Source organism: Oreochromis aureus, linkage group 23 (assembly GCF_013358895.1).
Source record: "Oreochromis aureus strain Israel breed Guangdong linkage group 23, ZZ_aureus, whole genome shotgun sequence".
Lineage (NCBI taxonomy): Eukaryota > Metazoa > Chordata > Actinopteri > Cichliformes > Cichlidae > Oreochromis > Oreochromis aureus.
The window spans coordinates 21,467,179-21,490,036 of NC_052963.1; the positions used below are offsets into that span (position 1 = coordinate 21,467,179).

Sequence of the window (22,858 nt, forward strand, 5' to 3'; positions counted from 1 at the left end):
GGCACCTCTATCTGAGAGGCCCGAAATGGAACACTGTTAGTGGTGGACCATATACATCAGGAAGTAGGCCAGTGACTATTAACCCAGACCCACAATTAAGCCCACATTCTGGACCTCTTTGGTTAAAAGTGCCGGTTTTATGGTTCCAGTTTTCAACATCTGAAATTGAAGGAACACATTTTGTGCACTCCTGTACGTTATTTTTAAAAATTTTCCAAAGATAAATACATTAACACTTTTCTTAATGAGCCACTTTAAGTTATTTTTAGCTCAATGGAAGAACATACCAATTCTTGATTACTCTGTAATAACTGGGCTCAGCTGTAATGCTTGAGTCTTTTATGCCTTTGAGTGACAGTCAGACCGCATGACTTATTTTAAGAGACACTGCCAGGAAAATCTGCCTGCTGCACTGTCAGATTTACATGTTTTAAATCAGCCAGGTTCATAACTAAAAGTTTTGGTTTTTTTTGTTTGTTTGTTTTTTGCTAGTTTTACTAACTCTTGGCTAGTAGTTAGCAAGTGCTTATAGACATGCCGGATGACTGGGGGCAATCTGCTAGCAACTAAAGTAATCAAAATGGGTTTTTTGGTGTAGTACCCTTCAGCAACCACTCACCAACTGGTCACAGAACAACCATTTTTATGTCTCCACCTAAGTTTGCCAAGGGGTCTCTAACTGATCTCTAGCTTGTGTGACTGAGGTCTAAGCCTGCTATCATTAGCTGGTAGTTTAGTGCTCCATGCTCTCGTCCAAATATGCTCATTTCAACCTGTAAAACTGCAAATTCTCTAACCACTTAGACCAAACCAATGGGTGATGTCCCAATGGCTAAGTCCAGCTTTTATATACAGTGTGTGTGTTTAAATTTGACTGGGCTTTTATGTAGCACATAGTGTCAGGAAAACATTTTGGCTGTTTTGTAGAACAGGTGTGATTATCCACACATTATTTTGATTTTTTTTTTCGATAGGAAATGGAGCACAACTCAACCCAAATAGACTGCAGAGATCTCCTTGTGTGTATTGTTAATCTAGACCGCGGTGCTCCTCCATCTGAGCTGGGTACAGTCCCTCATGTGGACAGCTTTGCTGTAAATAGGCTAATTGCTCTTTACAAAAATGGGACAAAGGGAAGAAAAGCAGGAGAAAGAGTGGGACATTTGCTCGTACACAGACCAAAACCTTTAGGGGGACAATCCCAAAAGAGGAGTGGAGCGAGAAAAAAAAGTACAGGGGTGAAGAACGATGGACAGACAAGATGTTGGTGAGACGCTTAAGATGACATATAAAAGGATAACAAAAATAAGCAGGAGAACAGAGAAAAAAAAACAGATGGGCATATGGGAAACGTTCATCAAGCATTAAAACATCACATAAAATGCTCTGGTAAAGCAGCAAGAGCTCGCACACAGACACAAACTGTGCTCTTATGTATTTTCCACTGTTTATGCAGACGTGCTGGGGCTCAGGAGGCTGACAGAGCATGCTCAAACTCACACACACACACACACACACACACACGCACGCTCTTCACTCTTTCACACTATCAACATATCCATATATGAGACAACATAGCCTGGACGTGTTTGGACTGTGGCACCGTGTGGAGGGTTGGAGGTGCAAGAAATGTAGATTTAAGCTTTTCATTTGAGGGGCAGAGCAAAAAATAATTGTTCTTTTCCAGTTTAAGACAGTCAGAAATTAAATGTTAATGGGTGTTACCAAAGAATCAGGTTTCCAGTTGTTAGTTTGTCTTCAGCATGTGAAGTTCATGCTAGGTTGAGGTATTTGCAGAATTTTCCACATCTTTACCTTCAAAACCTTCTGAGTGGCCTTTTCAGTTTGTGCTTCAGTTCCCTAAAGTAGACAAACACCGTTTAGGTGGTTAAAAATGGTCCACATTCTTTCATCTCTGAAAAATTTGTAAGTAGCACATTGAAATCTACAGATGATCTGACTGAGGTATTTTAAAAACAAACAAAAGCAGCACTGCAACTTTAGACATAAACAAAGGTGGAAACCTTTAAAACTATGGTTAGTGACGTTGGTCTAGTCCACCATGCACTGCTCGAGGTTAGTCCTTAATGTTGCTGTGTGATTTGAATTATTTGCTTCCAAACAGTCCTGGTCCTGAGCTGATGGCCAGTCTTCCTGGAAGCATTCAGATGTTTTGGTCTCTGGGACACGGCGGGCCTGCGGGCTGTCTTTCATAAACCCTTCATAAAGACAGTTTTTATGAAAGACATAAATAGTGCTAATAAAAAGTTGATATGTTATTTAACCAGCGGATGTGCTGTATTCACCTAGGCTGCTCCTGTGTTGTGTCAGCAGTAAACACCGCTGATTCAGTGGCACTGGACAGGAGTGATGTTCATGGCTTAGATACATGTACCCTCGAGCCTACACCAAGGTTACTGTTGTTAAATAAAACTAAACTAAAACAGTGTAGTTGAATAAAATAAAAACTACTACTAGACCTTCGGAAAAACTGAAACATTTTTTGGAAAATAAAATAAATATAAATAGTTTTGATATTTGTATATTGTGGTTAAATTTGTTATCACAAACTGTCTGATGAGACTTGGCTCTCTATCTTGTAGACATCCCAAGTGCTTTCAAATGTTCTTGTTATATTGTTATACGTGTACTGATTTTCCTTAAGCTTGCCTGACATTATTCCAAAAATGCTGTAATAATTTTTTTTTCTTTTTAAAAGCTCGGAAAGCTACCTGAAACTAAACTGAATTTAAAAACCAAAAGTGAAAAGGAAAGTATAAAAAAAAAATATAAAATAAAAAAATACAACCTGATAGGGCCATATTCATTTCATGAATGTAACATAAATATGTTTTCACGTAAAACAAAAATAACGCTGTTCTACGCAACTTCATTGATTGGATCTCGTCTCCAGAATATTTTCATCTTGTTTTGCATTTGTTGGTTAAAGTGTAAATTTCATCACAGCTTTAGTTATTGTCTTGTTTTTGTCAGGAATAACCTGCCACTTCTGGTTAGAATCAACATGAGTGGTCCACTGGAGGTCGTGTTGTTGTTCTCTGGTCCTCCTCCAGCAGATATACTGGTCCCGCTGCTGGGTTAATGTCCAGCTCTCCTGGTTTAATGGCCTGTCTTCTGGTATCTCCTCCACACCGCTGAGCATGTGCTGAGATGTTCCATCCTGCAGGAGCTGGACTGCCTGCGCCGCCTTAAACGGGCTGCAGGTACAGTCTCATGCTACCAGCAGGTACAAGGATACAAGCTAACACAAAGCTAAACTGGAGGAAAATCAAGGATAAAGAGAAGCACCACCTCCTGAACCATTTCCTTACTGGGCTGTCTTGTTATTGCCACTCCAGTGCACCTGTTGTCACTTTGATTTGCACCAAAGCAGCTGAAATGGACTCAGTGGCTTCTGCTTGCTAGCTGGACAGACTTGTGTGTTGAGTGTGTAATAAGCTTTTATTTTATTTTTGTGGGCCACATACAGACCACTTGAAATATTTGTGGGCCGTGTAAATAAGTTTAACCACTCATGTAGTCCCTGATATATCTTAATATGAGAAAAAAAGAAAAAAACAACAAAACAAAACAGAAAAAAGCAGATTTCTATAATAGACTGTGAAAAAACAAACTTTTCTGTCATTTAATTGTTTATGGGTTAATTACTTTGGTAATAAAATCTATGTGCAGGAGGTCTACAATTAGGAAAAGCTGCAAAATTAATGAAAACTCAGTTAAAAATCCAAAATCTATGCTCTTCTTCACATTTTTTCAAAGCTGTCCAGTGGACCGGATTGGAGTCCTTATGGCCCACTTCAGTCTTCACTTCAGGCTCTGGGCCTTATGTTTGACACCCCTGATTTAGTGAATATACATCACCTTTAAAAGGGGGCACAGCTCAACCTTGTGCATGCAGCACATGTGCACTTCTGTGGTGGCTGGGTTAAATGAATAGCAGATACATTTTGTGTGTGTGTGTGTCTCAGTGAATGAAGCAGTAATGAAGGCCCACGGTGGGAAAAGAGGATGCTCACTCATTTAAATTCTGCTGCTTGCGCAGACACTGAACCTGCAGCGGATTCATATTTGTAAAAACAAGATTTTCTGTTTGTGTCCTCATGAAAATTAATGATGCTTTTGACCTTTACCCTGAACACGCTGCAAGGGGCCATCTCCGCTCTGGCTGTCTGTATTGTATTTGCATGGAGAGATTTGCATATGATTAAATTATTGAATGTATTGCTGTGTTGTGTTGTGACTCCGATGTGAAAGTGAGAGCCACAGAAATGTGAAGTTGCTGCATGTTTCTCAGATGCTGACATGATGCCGTATTGATCGATCCCTGTTAGTGAAATCAGATTCTTCCAGCAACAAAAAGGGTGGACGGTTGAAGCAGAACATGAGCACACAAGCAGAATATTAAATAAGCTGGAGGAAGACGGGCTGAGCCTTATAAGAACTTATGCTGCAGGCTACGTGGGCGGCCATTGTGAATAAAGGCTCGAGTTCTCGACCCCAAAAGTCACAGCCGATACTCAGTTTTACTTTCTGTGATTCGTTCCTCTTTTCTGTTCTTCAAACACTTACATTATTGTATTTGTTGGAATTTATGTTGAAACTACACTGCATGCAGTTTTTAGATTTTGTTTCTCTTGAAAGACGTTGTCCTGATGATGTCCAGCTAGTGTCCATAAACCACGAATTCTCTGACTCCTCTGTTTGTGCAAACAAACTTGTTATCACAATAGATTAAATGGACTATATCAGTCTAGGCAGACTAAGCAAGTCAAGCGTATTTAACAGAGAATAAAGCATAAACAGTCTAAAACAGCAGTGCAGTTTATTTATGTATTTATAGAGGACCAAAACTGCCAAAATTTAAAAAAATAAATAAATGCCACAACAGATGTTGCTGTTAAATGCTTGAAAAGAATATAGATAAATATAGCAATTAGTTTTTCTCTAATGTGCTTCTTAGAATTAACTTTATGTTAAAGGATTAACATGCTGTGTGATCATTGTGATCGACTGTGATCTGAGGGGTATACCACGATTCAAAAAGGTCAACAACAGCAAGCTTTCTTTCTCTACCCTAGTACAAGATGACCAGTATCATGACAGTGGTTGTCAGCTTCCTCTGTTAAGCCGAGCACTCTAGGCCCGGTGTATGTTTACATAAAAAGGGGTATTTCACTCTTCTTTTACACAAAGAATCCCTGTGAGTGCCCCCTATCCTGATCGGACACATTAGCATGTAATGATAAAAGGTGAAAAAATTTATAAAGAACATAAAAAATATAAATACAAAAAATATAAAAGTGAAATGCAAATTTGTTTGTAAATAGGACAACATTAATACCCCAGAAAATCATTAATCATTAGATTTGGTGCACAGATCGGTAAAATAAACATTTTAACTTTAATTAATTACTGGCTGCACGTCAGATCTCTGAAACTTTAAACTGGATACTTTGAAACATTGAAGCTGACTGTCTCACAGCGTGGTAAACAAGATGTGGAGATAACTTTAGTCAGGAGATCAAACTGAAATTAACTTTATTGATTGCTCTGGACCAAGTTATGTGTTCAGCATAAGTTACTGTGGCGATCAAAGCTGAAGACTTCAAGCTCAACATACCTACGAATCTGCTAATCTGACTTCATGGCACAGCCCTCAGATGATGGGGACTTAGGTGTATGTTGTTCTGGGTTTTGGAACTCCAACTGATCATTGATGTCTTAAGGACAAAATTCATTTTTAAAAAATATAAAATTGCTTTAAATTCTGGTTGGTAAAACATCCCTCACCTCTCCTTTTCTCTCTGCTCTTGTCCTACCTACAGAGGTGAAGCGTTTCCTTGGCGCCGCCGTGGATCTGCGCAGGTGGAGGGTCACATCACATGGGAGTGTGCGACTGCGCGCGTGACGGTGTGTGTTTAGGCCTCCTGCTGTCGCTCGCTCGTCCCAGACAGGCATGGCGGGGGGCAGGGAGCGCAGCGGCTCAAAGACGCAGAGGCCGTGGTCGGTGTACCGAGCCAACACGCTGGAGCTGTCCAATGAGATGATCAGCTTGGCGCTCGCAGGTCAGAACATCGTGGAAACTGAGCTAGAGTCAGAAACTTTTTAGTCTTTTGTGCATTTTAGCAAAATAGTTGGTCACATTTAAGGAGTTTAGGTTTAGAAAAAGGTCAAATAAGTCCATCTCACCCTGAGGTATTCACGCATTATCAAAATGGTCCATTTTGTATTTCAAAATAAAAGCCTTTTGAAATGTCCTGTATGAGTTTTTTACCTTTAATTTACAAACCGATTATAGGGAAACGTCCTGTTTTCACAGACGTATTTCCCTTTACATTGATAGTGTAACACGTCAGACTGTCACTCATCTAATATCAAGGCAGTCTGATTTGATCTGATCTGATCAAAATAAAAACCTTTCCTATAAAGGTAAACATGGCTCATATAGCCATGAAAGGGATTACAGGAAAACATCCTTTTTACAGACATGCTATTAATCTAAAGGGAAGTATGATACCTCAGACTGTCATTCCACGTCAAGTCATTCTGTGTATTTCAAAATAAAAGCCTTTTGAAAGTCTGAGCTGTGTTTACCTTTAATTTACAAGGGTGCTAGTTTCATTTTCATCTAAACATAATCAAAATCAACCTAAAGTAGCTTCAATGTTGCAGCTGGAGATGATTTTAATACATGAACTGCTGGTCGAATTTGTTTTTAGTGCTGCAGCAGAATTTATCATGTACAAAAGCTTCAAATGCTGTTTCTCTGACTTAATGTTCTGATGACGTTTGTGTTACTTTGCAGGAAATAGTCAGGACCCAGATCAACCTGTGCTGGAATTCAGTGTGGGTGAGTAATATGAGCATTTATGATGGCTGTCCGGGACATTTATAACCCGTAATTAAATTTAGTGGTCGTTAGTGCCTCAGTTCATGATCTACTCACTGCAAGTGACAGTGCACATACTTTCAGCATAGAGTCTGCTCTTATGGTAGCAAAATATAATCAGAAAATCTCCATAAAACAGCAGCTCAGCAGCAGAAATATATCAGACAGTGAGATGTCATTTATGTCAAGCAAGCCAGGATATATAAATATATGGTCAGCTGGTTGTGAGTTAATGAGTATGTGCAATCAATCTAAACATTTTGAAACACACTCTCCAACCTCACAGCTGCCAGACTGCCTGTGCAACCACAAGCGCCTTCAGACAGTCTTCCTGCTTGCCTCTTGGCTTGATTTGCTTGTGTTTTCTCACCCAGCATGCACAGACCTGGTGACTCCTTCTCTGGACCGAAAACCCAACACCTTTGTAGCAGTGAGCTGCACGACACCGCCGCAGGCCTTCTGGACCAAACACGCCCAGACTGAAGTCATAGAGGTCAGACTCGTCACTCAGATACAGATACAGAAACAGCCTTGAAGTTACAGTTGGACTAATGTTTAAGCAGCGCTAGCTTCCATAATGTTGATTTCAGCTTGTAGGTGTGACTTAGCTACGGCATAGTGACTTGTTTGCCACCATCCACACCTTCCTTATCTACGTCATTCAGTCTGGATGTAGAGGACGAGGGAGAAATGAATAATAAAACTGCAAAAACACACTTTTGGAAAAGTTTTGTTGCAAACACAATTGTGACCTCTGAAAGAGCAATTTCAGAGGTCACATCACTTTGTATTGAATGCATTTATTTACACGCCCCCTCAAGTGCAGAGTGAGTCATCAAAAATAAGGATTTTGTTGGGTAAACACTCATAAATATGTATTTTTATGCATATTTGGCAAAGTTAGAATGATACAGTGTGAAACCAGTGTACTTTTAGGGTTATCTGTATGTGTTACAATGACTTTCTTCTTCCAAAATGCCTGTTTTGCACATGGTTTGAACTTTTAGCTTAAATGGCAAAGCAAATTGAAGCTGCTATTGTGTTACTTTCCCTTGAAAATGTGATTCCATAATAGCAATAAAACAAAACATGAGCTGCTGAACTATTTTGTGTAACCTGTGTCTCTCCACAGGGCACCAGTAACCCCAGCTTCCTCTGCAGCATTGCCTTCTTCCAGGACTCCAACATCAACCAGCTGACGCAGGTCAAACTGGCTGTGTATGATGTGAAGGATCGCTCGCAGGGCACGGTACGACCAGCAGCACTGATTATTTTATTTTAATAATTTGAGGAAAGAAGCAGCTCAGCGTGTGAACTGTCTGTCTGTCCAGATGTACATGTTGGGCTCAGCACTTTTCCCTGTGAAGGAGATACTGCAAGAGAAGAGCCACAAATTACAGCTCGAACTGCGGTAACACACACACACACTTAAACACACAAACACCTTCTGCTTTTTTACTGCTGTATTCAAGATTCTTTAAATTCACCCCAGTTCTTTAAGCAAAACTCACTCCATCTTATTGCTGTTTTATTGCCGTCTTGATGCACCACAGTCACTTTGAAGGCATAAACTGACTGTGAGTGAAAGATTTCTTGTAGCCATTTCTAAACAACTGCATATTCCAATATCATAATTACACCCCCACTAATATTTGGTTTAAGGTCTCTTAGCATGTTGCACCTCAACCAGACACTTTTCACAGCCATCAATGAGCTTCTGGTATAATCCTGGCTTATATTTGACTGCTCTTCTTGGCAGAATTGGGAGAGTTAAAGTGTTTGTTTCTTGGTGCAATCTTGGCTTTTAAACTCAGTCCACACATTTTTTTCAACAGGGTGTAGGTCAGGGTTTTGGGAAGGCCATTCCAGAAGTTTAATGTGAACCTGCTTTATCTATTCAAAACTACTTTTAATGTGTGTTTGGGATCATTATCCTATTGGAACACCCAATTATGTCAAAGTTTCAACGGTCTAGCTGTTGATTTGAGGTGAAGTTAAAGATTTTGGAGGTAGTCCTTCTCCTTCATTATTCCATCCACTTTCTGCATCACAAGTACCACTGACAGCAAAACAGACCCAGAGCATGATGCTAGCACCACCCGGCTTAACAGCTGGTACAGAGTTCTTAGGTTTGAAAACACACCTCTTGTCATTGTGGACAAATAGCTCAATCTTTGTTTGGTTTGACCATATAACCTTTTTTCTAGAAGGCAACTAGCTTGTTGATGTGGGCAGCTGCAAATTTTAGTCAAGTTTGAAGGTGTAGATCTTCAAGAAGGGGCTTCTCTCTTGGTCAGCACCATCTCAGTCCATGGTGATGTAAAACTGGTGTCACCGTGGACAGAGATTTTGGTCTTCCAGCAGTTTCCAGTTCATGACAGGCTTGAGTTTTGATGGTTCCTGATTTGTTCCTGGGCATCCCTACCAATTTCCTCTCATTTGAGGGTGACAGTTTGGATCTTCTTCCAGACCTCAGCAAATCTGAATAACTTGTACTTAAGTACAGTTGTTTGAACCGATGACCTTGGAATCTGCAGTTGTTTAGAAAAGACTCCAAAAGACCTTCCCAACTTGTTTAAATATACAGTTCTCCTTCTTGGATCTTCACTGAGTTCCTTAGACTTTCCCTTAGTTTTGAGTATTGGTCAGTCCAATGAGTTCTATCAAACAATCCTTTTTATGCTGCAAAGAGAAACTACCAGTTGGACACAATCATGATCACTAACAAGAAGTTAATAAGCCTTATAATGTCAAAAGACACTGTAGAACCTTCAACACCTTTTACTAAAAGATTTAAGTGAGTGTATGTATATATTTGAGCCTGTAGGTATATTTTGGCTCTGTGTAGATTAGAGAAAATCCAAAATAAATCCAAACTTGTGCACCCAGTGTTTTAAAGTTGTTAAAGATGTATGCTGCACAATCATTCCACCCTGGAAAAGAACAGTTAAAAGAAATCATTAAAAAAGCCAAGAATATCAATCAATCAAGCAATTTATTTATAAGCGCATTTAAAAACAACACAGGTTGACCAAAGTGCTGTACATAATAAAAAAGTAAAAAGTAGATCAAACGCACACAAATAACAAAACAAAACTCAGTCACAATTAAAAGCTAGAGTGTAAAAATGTGTTTTGATTGATTGATTGATAATACTTTATTCATCCCGAGGGAAATTGGGTTAAGGCTGCCAGCCTTGCCAGCGCCATACGCCATTTTCAAACGGGTTTTAAAAATGTTAAGTGTTGGAGAGATCCTAATTTCAAGAGGCAGACTGTTCCAAAGTTTGGGCGCAGCAATCGCAAAGGCCCGGTCTCCTCTGTTTTTTAGTCTGCTTCTAGGGACAACTAGAGGCAACTTATCAGCTGACCTGAGAGTTCTATTTGGAGTATTTGTAGTTAACAGATGAGAGAGGTATGACGGAGCTAATCCATTTAGAGATTTAAAAACAAGCAATAAAATCTTAAAATCAGTTCTACAACGTACTGGAAGCCAGTGTAAATAAGCCAAGACTGGGGAAAAATGGTCATGTTTACGAGTGCCTGTCAAGAGTCGGGCTGCAGCATTCTGAACTAGCTGAAGACGAGAAAGCAGAGCCTGGCTGATACCAAAATAAAGCCTGTTACAGTAGTCAAGCCTGGATGAAATAAATGCATGTATCACTTTCTCGAAGTCAGCAAATGACAAAATGTTCTTAGTTTTTGCACGGGCCCTGAGCTGGAAGAAGCTGGCTTTTACAACAGAATTTATTTGTTTCTCAAATGAAAAGCTGCTATCAAAGAACACTCCCAGATTCTTAGCAAAGAGATTTCTGGGCTTTTCCAGAGGACCAAGGTCAACCTTAAGAGAAAAGCAAGGGTCAGAAGGTCCAAATAATACAATCTCAATTTTTTGGTCGTTTATATTCAAAAGATTAAATGCAAACCACGATTTAATGTCATCAAGCCAGTCTAGCAAAAGAAAGATTACCATGACATTCATGCCCATGATGATGGTGTGTAAACTGCTGACCACAATGGTAAGCAAGAAATTAAAGATGCTTGAATTTTAACTGTACAGAAGTTACATTTCATTTTTATGAAATGTTTGGTTTTACTTTGAAAAGTAAGAAGTGTTGTCATTTATGTATTTACAACATATAAAAGCCTGCTTGTCATTTACTTCAATTTTTTTTCCATCTTGACACAAAGCCTAATGTGGTTAGTAAAATGAAATGATGTGTCGTCCTTCCTTTACTTTAAATGTGTTTCCTGCTAAATTTGCAAGACAAAACTTGAAATGGAAAAAGGATATAGTGACAGATTTGTGGTTCTAGTTTCTAGTGTGCCACTGAAGAAGATCTGTTGAGGTTGTTGGATAGCATCGGGACATGTAACTCAATATTATCGAAATGGCAGTGGTGGGTGGCACTCTGGAAATGAATCATCCGGCTGAGAAGAAGGATATTTTTAAAAAAAACCACAGAACAAACGTAGGCTAAGGAGGGAGACTTGAGGAACACGGCATTCGCATTTAAAATGAATAAGAAACAGGAAGCAAGTATTAGCTAAGGCTACCAAAGATGTTCTTTCAGAGAAGAAAGAGCCACTGACTGTAGAAGATCTTTATACAGCCATTGGTAAGAACATAGAAGATTCAAAGCAAATCTCTTAATTTTAACTTAGTTTGCAGAAGATTTTTTGGCACTAAAAAAGCTATTTAGGAATTAAATGATACTAAAAGAATGATTAGCAGCTTTAAAGCTGTTTTGTGTTCAAATGGACAGATCAGCAGAGAACCAGCGGGTAGGGACCATCACTGTGGCGGCGTGGCAGATGGAGGAGAGAACAGATCAGAGGATGTCGATGGGACGTCTGCCAGAAAGCATCAACGGCCGGGTAAGAGGCTGGCAGCCACAGGCAGATTTATTTATCTTCCTTGTGATCAGAGTAGTTATTTTCCATGATTGGCCAAAAAAGGCATCAGTTATTATATCTGCAAGCTCAACAAATGTTCTGAGGTTACAATCAATAAATATAATTTTGCATTTGTATCAAAAGTTTGGATGTTTACTTGTAAAGAATTTGATTAGACTTGTATACTTAAATATGTGTTGTGTTTACGCTTCATTGTCTCTCAAATGTTGGTAAAATGCTGCATGTTTGCTCCTGAGCCTTGCTGTTTTTCTGTGACTGCATATAAAGCATATATATTAAATGATCATGGTACAATAAAGACATCGCCATATGGCAGTAAAGTCATTTATCTCGGCAGATTGGGTTTTGTGAAAGCTCTGGGAGTGTGGTGTAGGTGATAGTGGAGAGATAAAGGAAGGTGGATGCTGCCTGCCAGAGCTGACTTAGTATAATGTTGGTGCTTGTGTGTGTCCTGCAGACAGTGCTGCCCGTCGACGAGAGCCTGACGGAGTCGATGGGAGTCCGAATCAAGTACGCCTCGTTCTGCAAAGATACCCTGCTACGCTCAGGTGGGACAGCTTTGCTCTGTGACTCAGTGTGTGCAAAGTAGTGTGGTGTTAGTAAGGTTTCGGTGAAGTTTTCTTTTTCTTTCTTAAATCAGTTAAAATAACTTGGCTACATTGTCCTGTACTTTGCTGATATATTTCTAATCAGTTTAATGAAACATTTGGATCGAAACTGTTTAATCTGGTAACTGAGTAAGCATTTAAAGACACAGATGTTTAACAGATCTTCCTGCATTAAACGCCTTCATTAGAACCCTTTGACATAAACCCTAGAGATCAGTCCGTGGATCCCTGGCAACCTCTGGTGGGTAGGAAAAATGTTTAATTCCTTGCTGGTTGTTGAGTGGTTGCTAGAAGTTGCTGTCAGTCACATGGTGGTGCACCATAAAACCTCCATTAACAACTTGTAAGCTTGTTTAGAAACACTCGTTGTTTACTTTTTGAGCGAAATTGAAACTCTGATAAACTGTCACACAAACCAGAAGGGAGTGTAAAAGTTGTGCCAACACACCACAACTTGTAGATATTGTTTTTTATTTTTATTTCATTTTGACTTTTCATTTTCAATTCAGTTTAGTTTCAGTTAAGTTTCCAGAGTGAATTTTCTTATTTCAGTTTAGTTTATGTTGTTTGAAAATGTTTAGTTTCACTGGTAGTTTTAGTCTATTTAATTAAGGTTGAGCAGGTTGATCAGAAGGCAAAAAGACTCAATAGAAGTTTTTACCCACAGGCTGTCAAACATGCCCTACTGCCGCCCTGTTTGAAGGATAACTGCACTGCCAACACTCATGGACATTACACTTTATTTAAAAACCATATTTTTATTTATACTATAATGCGACCAACATTCCTACCTTTTTAAACTGTATTTATTATAACCGTATTTATTATAGTAGCAACAGCCCCCCCACACAACACTCAATGTGCAATATCACTGATCACACTGCACCTCTCAATGCACCTGCTCCTCAGATGGCGTGTGTGTGTGTGTGTGTGTGTGTGTGTGTGTGTGTGTGTGTGTGTGTGTGTGTGTGTGTGTGTGTGTGTGTGTGTGTGTGTGTGTGTGTGTGTGTGTGTGTGTGTGTATGCACGCATGCATACATGCATGTATATTATATATACATATATGTATGTATGTGTCTGTATGTATGTCCGTATGTATGCAGGTGTATGTATAACTTGTACATATCTTTCTTGTGTAAATGTAAATTTGTCTGTGTTATTGTGTAAATACTTACGCTATTGTGCATTTCACACTCATGGAGAGATGCCAAACTGCCTTTCATTGTTCTTGTAACAGTTACAATAAAGAGCTATTCTATTCTATTAATATTGTATGCAGGGCATATGTTAGAAGCAAGACCTAGGAATATCAGCATAGTTATTACAATTAAAAAACAATTAAACAACTGACAAAAACAAAAACTAAGGATATGTGCTCTATAATTAAGTTTCTTAAAATTGCTTCAGTTATATATTTTGTGTCAAAGGTTTTGATTTTTATTTTAGTTTACGGAATGATTTTTTCATTTCTAGTTATAATTATAATCTTGAATCTGCTTTTTTAGTTTGGTTTGTACTTTTCACAGTTTCACTTTCCCTGTGAGAGTAGTTAAGAAGTTTTAGAAGAAAACTTGTTTTAGAAGAAAGTCAGCGTCTTCCAAGCAAACTATTGGTAACCAAAGAGACTTTTGGTCCCAAAAAGTGCCCATCAAACTCTACAAACCACCTGGCACCTGGGTGGGGAATACAAATTTTTCCTTATTGACCACAGGTTGTAAAATGGTTGGATACTGGTCTATAGCCCTGTGTCACTGAGACCTTAGGGCATTAGGTTTATGTGCATGGAAAACCAAAGGAGAAATGTATAAAACAAACTAACTCGTTGAACTTAATATTTAATAGCTTTAGTTAGGGCTGTGCGATATGACCAAAATCTCATATCCCGATATTAAGACATCTATCGTCCGATAACGATATAAATCACAAAATGTAACATTTTCTGTAAATTCTGTGAATGTCGGGCAGCTCGACTTATGTGAAGTGTTTCCAGCTGGGCGTCGCGTACCTGGAGTCGAGTGTTTTAACTGATGCATGAAACGATACATTTTAGACATAGGTTGTAACAGAGGCCGTTTTCTTTGTGAGTATTTATTACACAGCGTGCTGGAGAAAAGCCTGTTCTAACGTTTGAGTCTAAGGTTTATTTTTAGCACCTGACGGCTCTTTTTGCTTCTCATCCGTAAATACTCTGCATCTTTCACGTGATTCAGTTTATTTTGAAAAGTCTCAACAGGATCTTGAGCTTTATTGTGAAAGGTTTATGTGGAAAATAAACAGGCGGACACAGGGTGGTTTTACCGTCGTTGTTGCTAACGACAACGCATAAAAACAAGCGCTTGTCCGTCTGTAGTGTGGTTATATTAAATATAAGAGAAAGAGAGAACTTTAGGAAATTAATATAGCCACTACAGTGACCATCAAAATAATGAAAATATATTGCCGTAAACAGTTTATTTTGCGACACCACGAAACAAACGATAGCGTAAAATGAAACGATAGACGTTTTTATATCGTCATCCGATATATATCGTTATATCGAACAGCCCTAGTTTTAGTTTCAGCCAGAATGTATTCTGCACACACTGAATATTTTCTGAGTTAAAGTCCCTGAGGACATAGTAGTAGGTAAAAATGTGACTCTTTTTAATTTGCCTTACATTTTTCTGATACCAAATCAAATGTACACTAAGACTGTGATACTGCAAGTTTCATTGAGCAATCTTAGTAAGCGTATAAATCATGGGATAAAACTTAGTTTCAATAGCCCCATTTCAGTGTGTAGGATGTAGAGGAACAGAAACGAGCATTGGTACCCTGAATGTTTGCTTTCTGAAAAAACTTCAAAAAGGCAAGACTTTGAAGTCTCATATCACCATGTGGCATACATGACTGCTCAAAACAAGTTACAACATATGAACTTGAACCTTTTTACCTACATCTTTATACCAAGTCAATCTCCTAGCAGTAATTCCGTCTCTGGAAGGAAGTGACTCATTTGGACACTTTTACAGAGCTTCATAAACCCTTATAGTCATATATTCTAAGAGGAGCTATGTCTTCTGAATTTCAACCCTGCACCTGTTGGTTTTTTATTTTTTCTCTCCTCATCCTTCATTTCTCTCACTCACATTTTCCATCAACATGCAGTTGAGTTGTATTGATTGTCCCCGGTGAGTGGGAGGTGTCTGTTTACCTCGGGGATTGAGTGGCAGTCCAAAAATAACGGAAAGCAATAACGTTGTTTACTGAGAAAAACTTTGGTCAGATCCGTCTTCATCTAATCCGAGCTAACTGAATTTTGTGTTGCTTCAGCGTTTGGCGGCACGATGTCGAGGATGTACCGCTTCCCCACCACTGATGGGAACCACCTACGAGTGCTGGAGCAGATGGCCGAGAGCGTCTTGTCTATAAACATTCCCAGACAGTTTGTCAAACTGCTGCTGGAGGAGGATGCAGCCAGGTACAGCCACCCATGCATTTCTAAAGTTTACCAATAAAGAACATGTTACTTGTTCTTACTTATTCTTCATTTCTTATACTGAATAAACTGAACCGATACCGCCTCTTGTGTGCTGCTGGTCTGTAAAACTTTTTTTGCTCCTTGCTTTGTGCTTTTAAAGAATCCATAGTTTCTCAAAATTGATTCAAAACAGGTTAACACTGTGTAAAATACAATATCAGATGTTTCAACTGCGATATTTATGCAGGTGGAGAATTTTAGCAGCAGTCTGCTTAAGTTCCATGACACGTGGACATCATCACAACTGGTATTTCCTTCAACCGTCACTAGAAATCAGATTTCCTTGTTTAGCTTTGTTTTTGGTTTCCCCACCATTGCACTGTGAAGTCATTTTGGTGACAAAGTGTAACAGTGAAGTTGTTAAATATATTTTCCCTCAACTTTGGACACTATGCTTCTACAAATTAAGATCTCATCAACACTTGACATCTTTAAAGTCTGAGCTTTGATACTTTTCTTTTGTTTTCTTACTTGTTCATCTTCAGTTTTTCTGTATTTTCCTGCTCTGTTTTCTTCCTCTTAGCTGTACGCCATTTTGGTCAGCTCTTGTTTTTAAAATGTGCTTATAAAGAAACTGAATTGACATGACTAATAAAAAAAAAAAAAGGCAAAACTAAGTTCCTGTAATAACCAACAGGAGACCAGTGATGTGTAAACTGACTTCGATATGGCCTACTGGTCAGTAGTTGGAGAGTGTTTGCAGACAACTGGGTGTCTTGTCTGCAAACACTGCTGCTGAGTACAGAAATCTGCTTGTCACCAGTGCAGTCATGAAGAGGTTTTTGTCGCACGCAGCCAGCAACCACTTGCTTGGTTGGGAATACAGTTTTTCATAGGTTTGCAACTGGTTTCTAGGCCTTTGTGATGAAGGCCAAATGAATATAACAAAACAAAAATTAGCAGAGACCTAAAATGCATGTTTTTGTACCATTATGGTTTATCCAGTGTTGCACTTCATAGATGGTCCCAACTTGCCAGTCTCATGATTCATCTTCATAACCGTAGACAAGCTTGTGAGCTCAATAATTATTTCAAACCTTTGAGGGGTTAAATATTTAATACATAAAGAACAAGAATCATAATTTTCAATTTTTTATAGTTTAAACTTCATAATACCCAGTTTGACTTCTGCAGATGTTTTGTTTTCTCTACAGCAGCTTTAAACCCAAAGAAATTTACTTTATTGCTTCATTAATCTGTGTGTCCTTAGTTTCTGTGGACAAAATTTCTAGTCATAGCCAGATAGTTGGAGGATCTCAATCTTGGTGGCCTTAGAATATCATCTCAGCTTTTTCTAGATGATTCTGTTCTGTTGGCTTCATTGGGTAGGTCTTTAGCTTGCACCGGGATGGTTTGCATCTAAGTGTGAAGTTGCAGGAATGATAATGAGCACCTTCAAGTCCAGGCCATGGTCTTCAGCAAAGAAAGGGCAGAGTGCTCACTCCAGGTCAGGGATGACTTGTTGCCTCAACTGGAGGAGTTTAGTTACCTTAAGGTCTTCTTCTTGAATGAAGGGAGAGTGGAGCGGGAGGTTGACTGACGGATTGGGGCTCTGCTTTGGTGAAGAGAGAGCTAAGCATAAAAGCAAAGCATTTGGTTTATCGGTCAATCTACCTCCCCACTCTCAACTATGGTCACGAGCTTTGGATAGTGATAGAAAGAATGAGATTGCAGACAGAAGTGACAAAATAACCCTTCTCTGAAGAGTGGACAGCCTCTGCCTTTGCCTTTGGGTGAGGTGTTTCCGGCATGTCCTGCAGGGAGGAGGCCCCAGGGCAGAGCAGGGCTCGGTGGAGAGATTACATCTCTCGGTTGGCTTGGAAATAATTCAGTTTTCCCCCAGATGAGCTGGAAGAGGCGGCCAGGAAAAGGGAGGTCTGAGTTTCTTTCTTTAGACTGACCAAACCCATGACCTAGAACCTGGATATATAGGAGAGGGAGAATAAATGAAAGGATGTTACATTAAACCAAAACAAGCAGCAGATTATCCCATCTGAGAAGCTGAAATCAGAGAAAGTCCTTAAATTATGGAAATTATTTCTGATTGTGGATAATTGCCACGGCTCTTATTGCAAGTCATTTGAAATGCATCCTGAAGCGAGCGCAGTACTTGATGATTCATTTTTTCCTCTTTCTAACTATTCTGTCTGCAGGGTTTGCGAGTTGGAGGAGTTGGGAGAGTTGTCCCCCTGCTGGGAGAACCTGCGGCGGCAGATCGTCTCTCAGTACCAGAACATAATACTCGCTTACCAAGAGACACTGTCTGACCTCAGTGAATACAGAGGTCAGTGTAGGTGCAGGCCCGAGTACACCTAAAAGAAAAAGTTAAAAAGACAACGACTAAGCTGCTTTGTCTCTTTGTCAGGTCCATCATTCAAAGCCAGTAACCTGAAAGCAGACAAGAAGCTGGAGTTCATGCCCACTAACCTTCACGTTCAGAGGATGAGGGTGCAGGATGAGCTGGGTTTTGGTTAGACACGAATACAAATGATTAAAAAACAAATCTTGCTGTGATCGCACGCACTTTTTGTGCCTTTAAAACATCCTTGTTTGTCTTTCCAGAGCAGACATATGATGTGGTAACAGTTGGTGCCCCAGCCGCTCACTGCCAGGGTTTTAAGAACGGCGGTCTGAGGAAGCTCATCCAGAAGTTCGAGGAAGCAAAGAAACAGTAAGTTGAGCACAAAGTGGGACGTCACATAGGAAAATGAAGGGGGGGAAGCATGTGTGTTTTCTTCCAAATTGCGATGACCTCTGCTCCTGTTTTGGGTTTTTATATTTTGCTTTATTCATCTTGTGATTTGTATTTAAACAGTTGTTTTTTTGTCATCTTTGTTTCTTCAATTTCTGCATTAATTCTGCAGTTCCCTTTTTATGGCTTCCTCTTAATTTTGTTTTTGTTACTTTTCCGATCAGCGTATATGAGGAGGAATGGTGAGTCGTTGCACTGCTTTGCTTGTTTTCATTTGACACTTCTAAAAAAATTTTTTAAAAATCACACTTTCATAGATCCTTAAGATTTGTACAACAATGTATTTTCAGTTTTAAGCTGGAAGAATGGGGTTTTGCATAGCTTATCATGTTAATGCAAAGAAATAACAGCACATGGCGCATCAGTCTTAACAGTGTTGTGTTAACTAATATAGAACTAAAATGTGTGTTGTCTTCAAACGAGCACAAGGTTTGTCATAAAGTTGTATGAATACTGCTCATTTTATGAATTCAGTCATCATTTGAAAGTCTATTAAAAACATGTTTCTGTGCTTAAAAAGTCAAACCCTGACAATATTAAAGAGACGTTTTTAAAATTCTTCTACATGAGATGGTCTGAATTTGTGAAGCGAGTGGTATCGTGCCCCGTCCCTGGCGTTTATTGAAGTCTGCTCCATGTTGTCTCTCCGGTCCATTAAGAGCAGGCATGTGCATGCAGACACTGTATGTTTGTACATCTGTGAAACACTAAAGTTAAGAATAGTGAGTAACATCTCTCGCTACGTTTTTGAAACGGCCCCTCTGAAGCTTGATTTAGACTTCTGCAGGAAATTTATGTTCTAACTGAAGATGTAACCGAAACCCCTCTAAAACCTCATGTCATGCTATTCTGTTTCCAGTTACAGCGTATATTTCCTGCCGAAGCATATTTCAGACATAAGACAGAAACATTACAAAAATATACACCTACAGGCCACTTTATTAGGTACACCATGTCAGTACTGAGTTGGACCTTCAGAGCTGCCTTAGTTCTTTATCGCACAGTTCAGCAAGGTGCTGGAAACATTCTTCAGAGTTTTAGGTCCATAGTGGCATGATGGTATCACGCAGTTGCTGCAGATTTGTCAGCTGCACATCCATGATGTGAATCTCCTGTTCTACCAAATCCCAATGGTGCTCTGTTGCAATGAGATCTGGTGACTGTGGAGCCCATTTCAGTACAGTGAACTCATCCTCATGTTCAAGAAACCAGCTTGAGATGATCTCATCCAACCTGAAGCAGGATGGATCCATGCTGTCATATTGTTTATGTCAAATTCTCACCCTACCAACTGAATGTCACATCACAAATTGAAGCTCATCAGATCGGGTGACATTTTTCCAGTCCTCTGTTGTCCAGATTTGGTGAGCCCGTGGGAATTGTAGCCTCAGTTTTCTTGTTCTTAGCTGAGAGGAGTGGGACCTGGTGTGCTCTTCTGCTGTATTCAGAGCTGCTCTTCTGCATACCTTGGTTGTAATGAGTGGTGGCTTATCATTGCCTTCTTATCAGCTTGAAGCAGGCTGGCTATTCTCCTCTGAAGGCATTTTTACCCAATGAACTGCCACTCACTAGTTATAGCCTTAGTTTCCTGTTCTTAGCTGACAAAAGTTGGATCTTTATGGTCTTCTGTGGTTGTCGTTGTCTGGGAAAGTCCTAGTAGATCAGCAGTTTGTGAAATACTCAGACCAAACAACCATTTAAAGTCAATTTAAGTCACCTTTCTTCTCCATTCAGATGCTCAGTTTGAACTACAGCAGGTTGTTTTAACCATGTCTAAATGCACTAAATTGCTGCCATGAGCAGTTGAACAGATGTACCTAATAAAGTGGCTGGTGAGTGTAGAGTGGAGAGTATCCTCAGTCCCAGCTCGGATACAGACGTGTCTGTGTGTCTTTGTTCCTGCAGTAGCGCCCTCTCCAGCTCTCAGTCCATCATCTACATACCCCAGGACATTGTCCGAGCCAAAGAGATCATCGCCCACATCAACACGCTGAAGACTCAGGTCGGCTACTACGCCGAGAGGCTGTCTCGGGCTGCCAAAGACCGATCGGCCAGCGGACTGGAGTGGACGCTCGCCAGTCTGGCTGATAAGGTACTAAAAGTGTTTGGAAGTGATGTGACATTACGTGGGGACGCTTCTTATTTCATTCATACCTTCTTCCTTTCAGACCCGTCAGCTGGTGACAGTGTGCGACTGCAAGCTGCTAGCTTCAGCTATTCAGGCCCTGAACGCAGCGCGGCCCGAGTACATCGCCTCCAAAGCGTCTCCTTCCGCTGAGTCCGAACAAGTAGTGCTCCGCAACGACCAGGACACACTGACCGCAAAGTACAGTGGTCGCAACAGCCGGTCTTCACTGCACGTGGACTGGCACGAAGAGGAGTGGGTGAGTTGATCAGCAGTTTTTGGCTGTTTTTTGATTCCAGATTTATTTTTTTATTTTTTTTGCATGAGAACAAATGAGCTTAGTTTCTTGGCACACGTTGTGCATACAGCTTAAGATCTTAACTACACTCTGGTTGTCATCCAGCTTGGTACAATCTTCAGAAGAGGACACGCAGTTTGTAATTTAACAGATTTCCAGCTGAAAGTAGAAAAAACAGGTGAAACTCAAAAAGGAGAAGCTCTGGGTTCGTTTTTCAGTCTTTTTTTATTTTTAGCCATCTGTTAGCTTATATAAGTAAAACGCAGTGTCTGAAAAAACACGTGAGTGGTGGTTAAAGATGCAGGATGCTTATAAGTGAACGTTTGAGCTCATGTTATTGAAAATATATGTATACCTACGCGTCAGAATATTTAAATGATTATCCTTTAACAGTGCAAGTTTCCATCTTATTATTGAAATTGTGGTCACTTTGTCATTTGAAGTTCTCCAAATACACCATGCTATATGATATTTATCTACAGTAGTGATATATCAAAACAAAAACGTTGTTTTTTCTGCTATTATACTCAAATGTGATAAGTGCAAAATATAAATAACAAAGAAAAGAAATTGTGCAGTCATGAGTCTTCACAGAAATGGTGGCTTCTCTGACACTGCTTAGTTGTAAATGATGCGCAAAATATGTTTATTTAAATATTATATAAATGATGTTCAAATTTAATGAACTTGAAGTAACATTACTGTCATGAGTGCGTTTTGCCTCTGTGTGCTGAGGCGAGGCTCATGTAATGAAATCCATGAATCTTCACTGATTGAATTCCTCCTCTCCTTCCTCTGACTTGAGTATAATTCCCTGCTGTAATTTATTTCTTCAATATATACAGTACTGTTTTGTTTCCAAGAGGACAGACTTTCTTTTGTTTGTAAAGTGCTCTTGAGCAATACTTTTCCAGGCTATCTTAAAGTCTTTCAAAGTGTTTCTTTGGACATTGGCTGCTTTTTTTACTCTTTTTCAGTCCAGTCCTTGTACCTGAACATTTCCACAGGAATGTTTTTGTTTGTTAAGCCAATTAACTCTGACCTATGAATCATTCAAGCATAAAAAAGGCTCCAAACACAAAGGATGAACAGGTATTATGTCTACACTTAACAGACTTGGCAAAGAACCAGTTTTAAATTGTATCTAGACACTTTGTTACCAGCAGCCTGCCACAAAAACATATCATTTGTTTGTGGAGGACAAAAGAAGAAGTGTCAGGCCTAAATAACTATCTACAGCAATAGATACTTTACACTATACTACAGAGGAGGTCAGAAGAGATGTACAGCAGTGAGTGTCTTCAGCCATCTGTTAAACATGGTGGAGGCTGGTTTGAGCTGCATTTCAGCCAGTGGTGTTGGAGATCTTGTCCAAATACAGAAAAGTGCCATCAGATTTTGATCCACCATGAAGAAACATCCAAAGAAGAGCTTTGAATGTCCTTCAAGAAACCTGGAGAACTATTCCTGAAGACTACTTAAAGACATGACAAGAAAGCTGCCTAAGAGAGTTCAGACTGTGCTGAAGAATAAAGGTGGTCACACCAAATATTGACTTTCAGGCTCAGAGTTGTAACTCTGTTTCTAATTGAAACTACATACAAACAAACATTTATAACATATATACAAAGAAATTAGGAGTGGTGTGAGACGTACACTTTTTTTACTCCTTTTTTGCACATAAATATTTTCAAAGTGTCACCTTTCCCTTTTTAGCACATTACTTAAA

General features: G+C 39.5%; 1 protein-coding gene across 5 annotated transcripts in view; it reads left to right on the forward strand.

Moving 5' to 3' along the window:
• The window catches only part of LOC116327533 (inositol polyphosphate-4-phosphatase type I A-like), a 71,430-nt gene that overhangs the window by 26,312 nt on the left and 22,260 nt on the right, over positions 1–22,858 (forward strand). For 4 of the 5 annotated variants that reach the window (XM_039606713.1, XM_031749162.2, XM_039606715.1 and 1 more), the window contains exons 2-14: positions 5,847–6,086; positions 6,827–6,871; positions 7,285–7,403; positions 8,043–8,159; positions 8,242–8,321; positions 11,676–11,787; positions 12,284–12,374; positions 15,747–15,894; positions 18,108–18,238; positions 18,320–18,424; positions 18,517–18,625; positions 20,612–20,798; positions 20,875–21,090. In XM_039606713.1, coding sequence (XP_039462647.1) covers positions 5,978–6,086; positions 6,827–6,871; positions 7,285–7,403; positions 8,043–8,159; positions 8,242–8,321; positions 11,676–11,787; positions 12,284–12,374; positions 15,747–15,894; positions 18,108–18,238; positions 18,320–18,424; positions 18,517–18,625; positions 20,612–20,798; positions 20,875–21,090 — 1,569 coding nt within the window. In that variant the 5' untranslated portion in view covers positions 5,847–5,977. The remainder of the gene's footprint in view (positions 1–5,846; positions 6,087–6,826; positions 6,872–7,284; positions 7,404–8,042; positions 8,160–8,241; positions 8,322–11,675; positions 11,788–12,283; positions 12,375–15,746; positions 15,895–18,107; positions 18,239–18,319; positions 18,425–18,516; positions 18,626–20,611; positions 20,799–20,874; positions 21,091–22,858) is intronic. The other variant, XM_039606714.1, reaches the window with a different exon arrangement.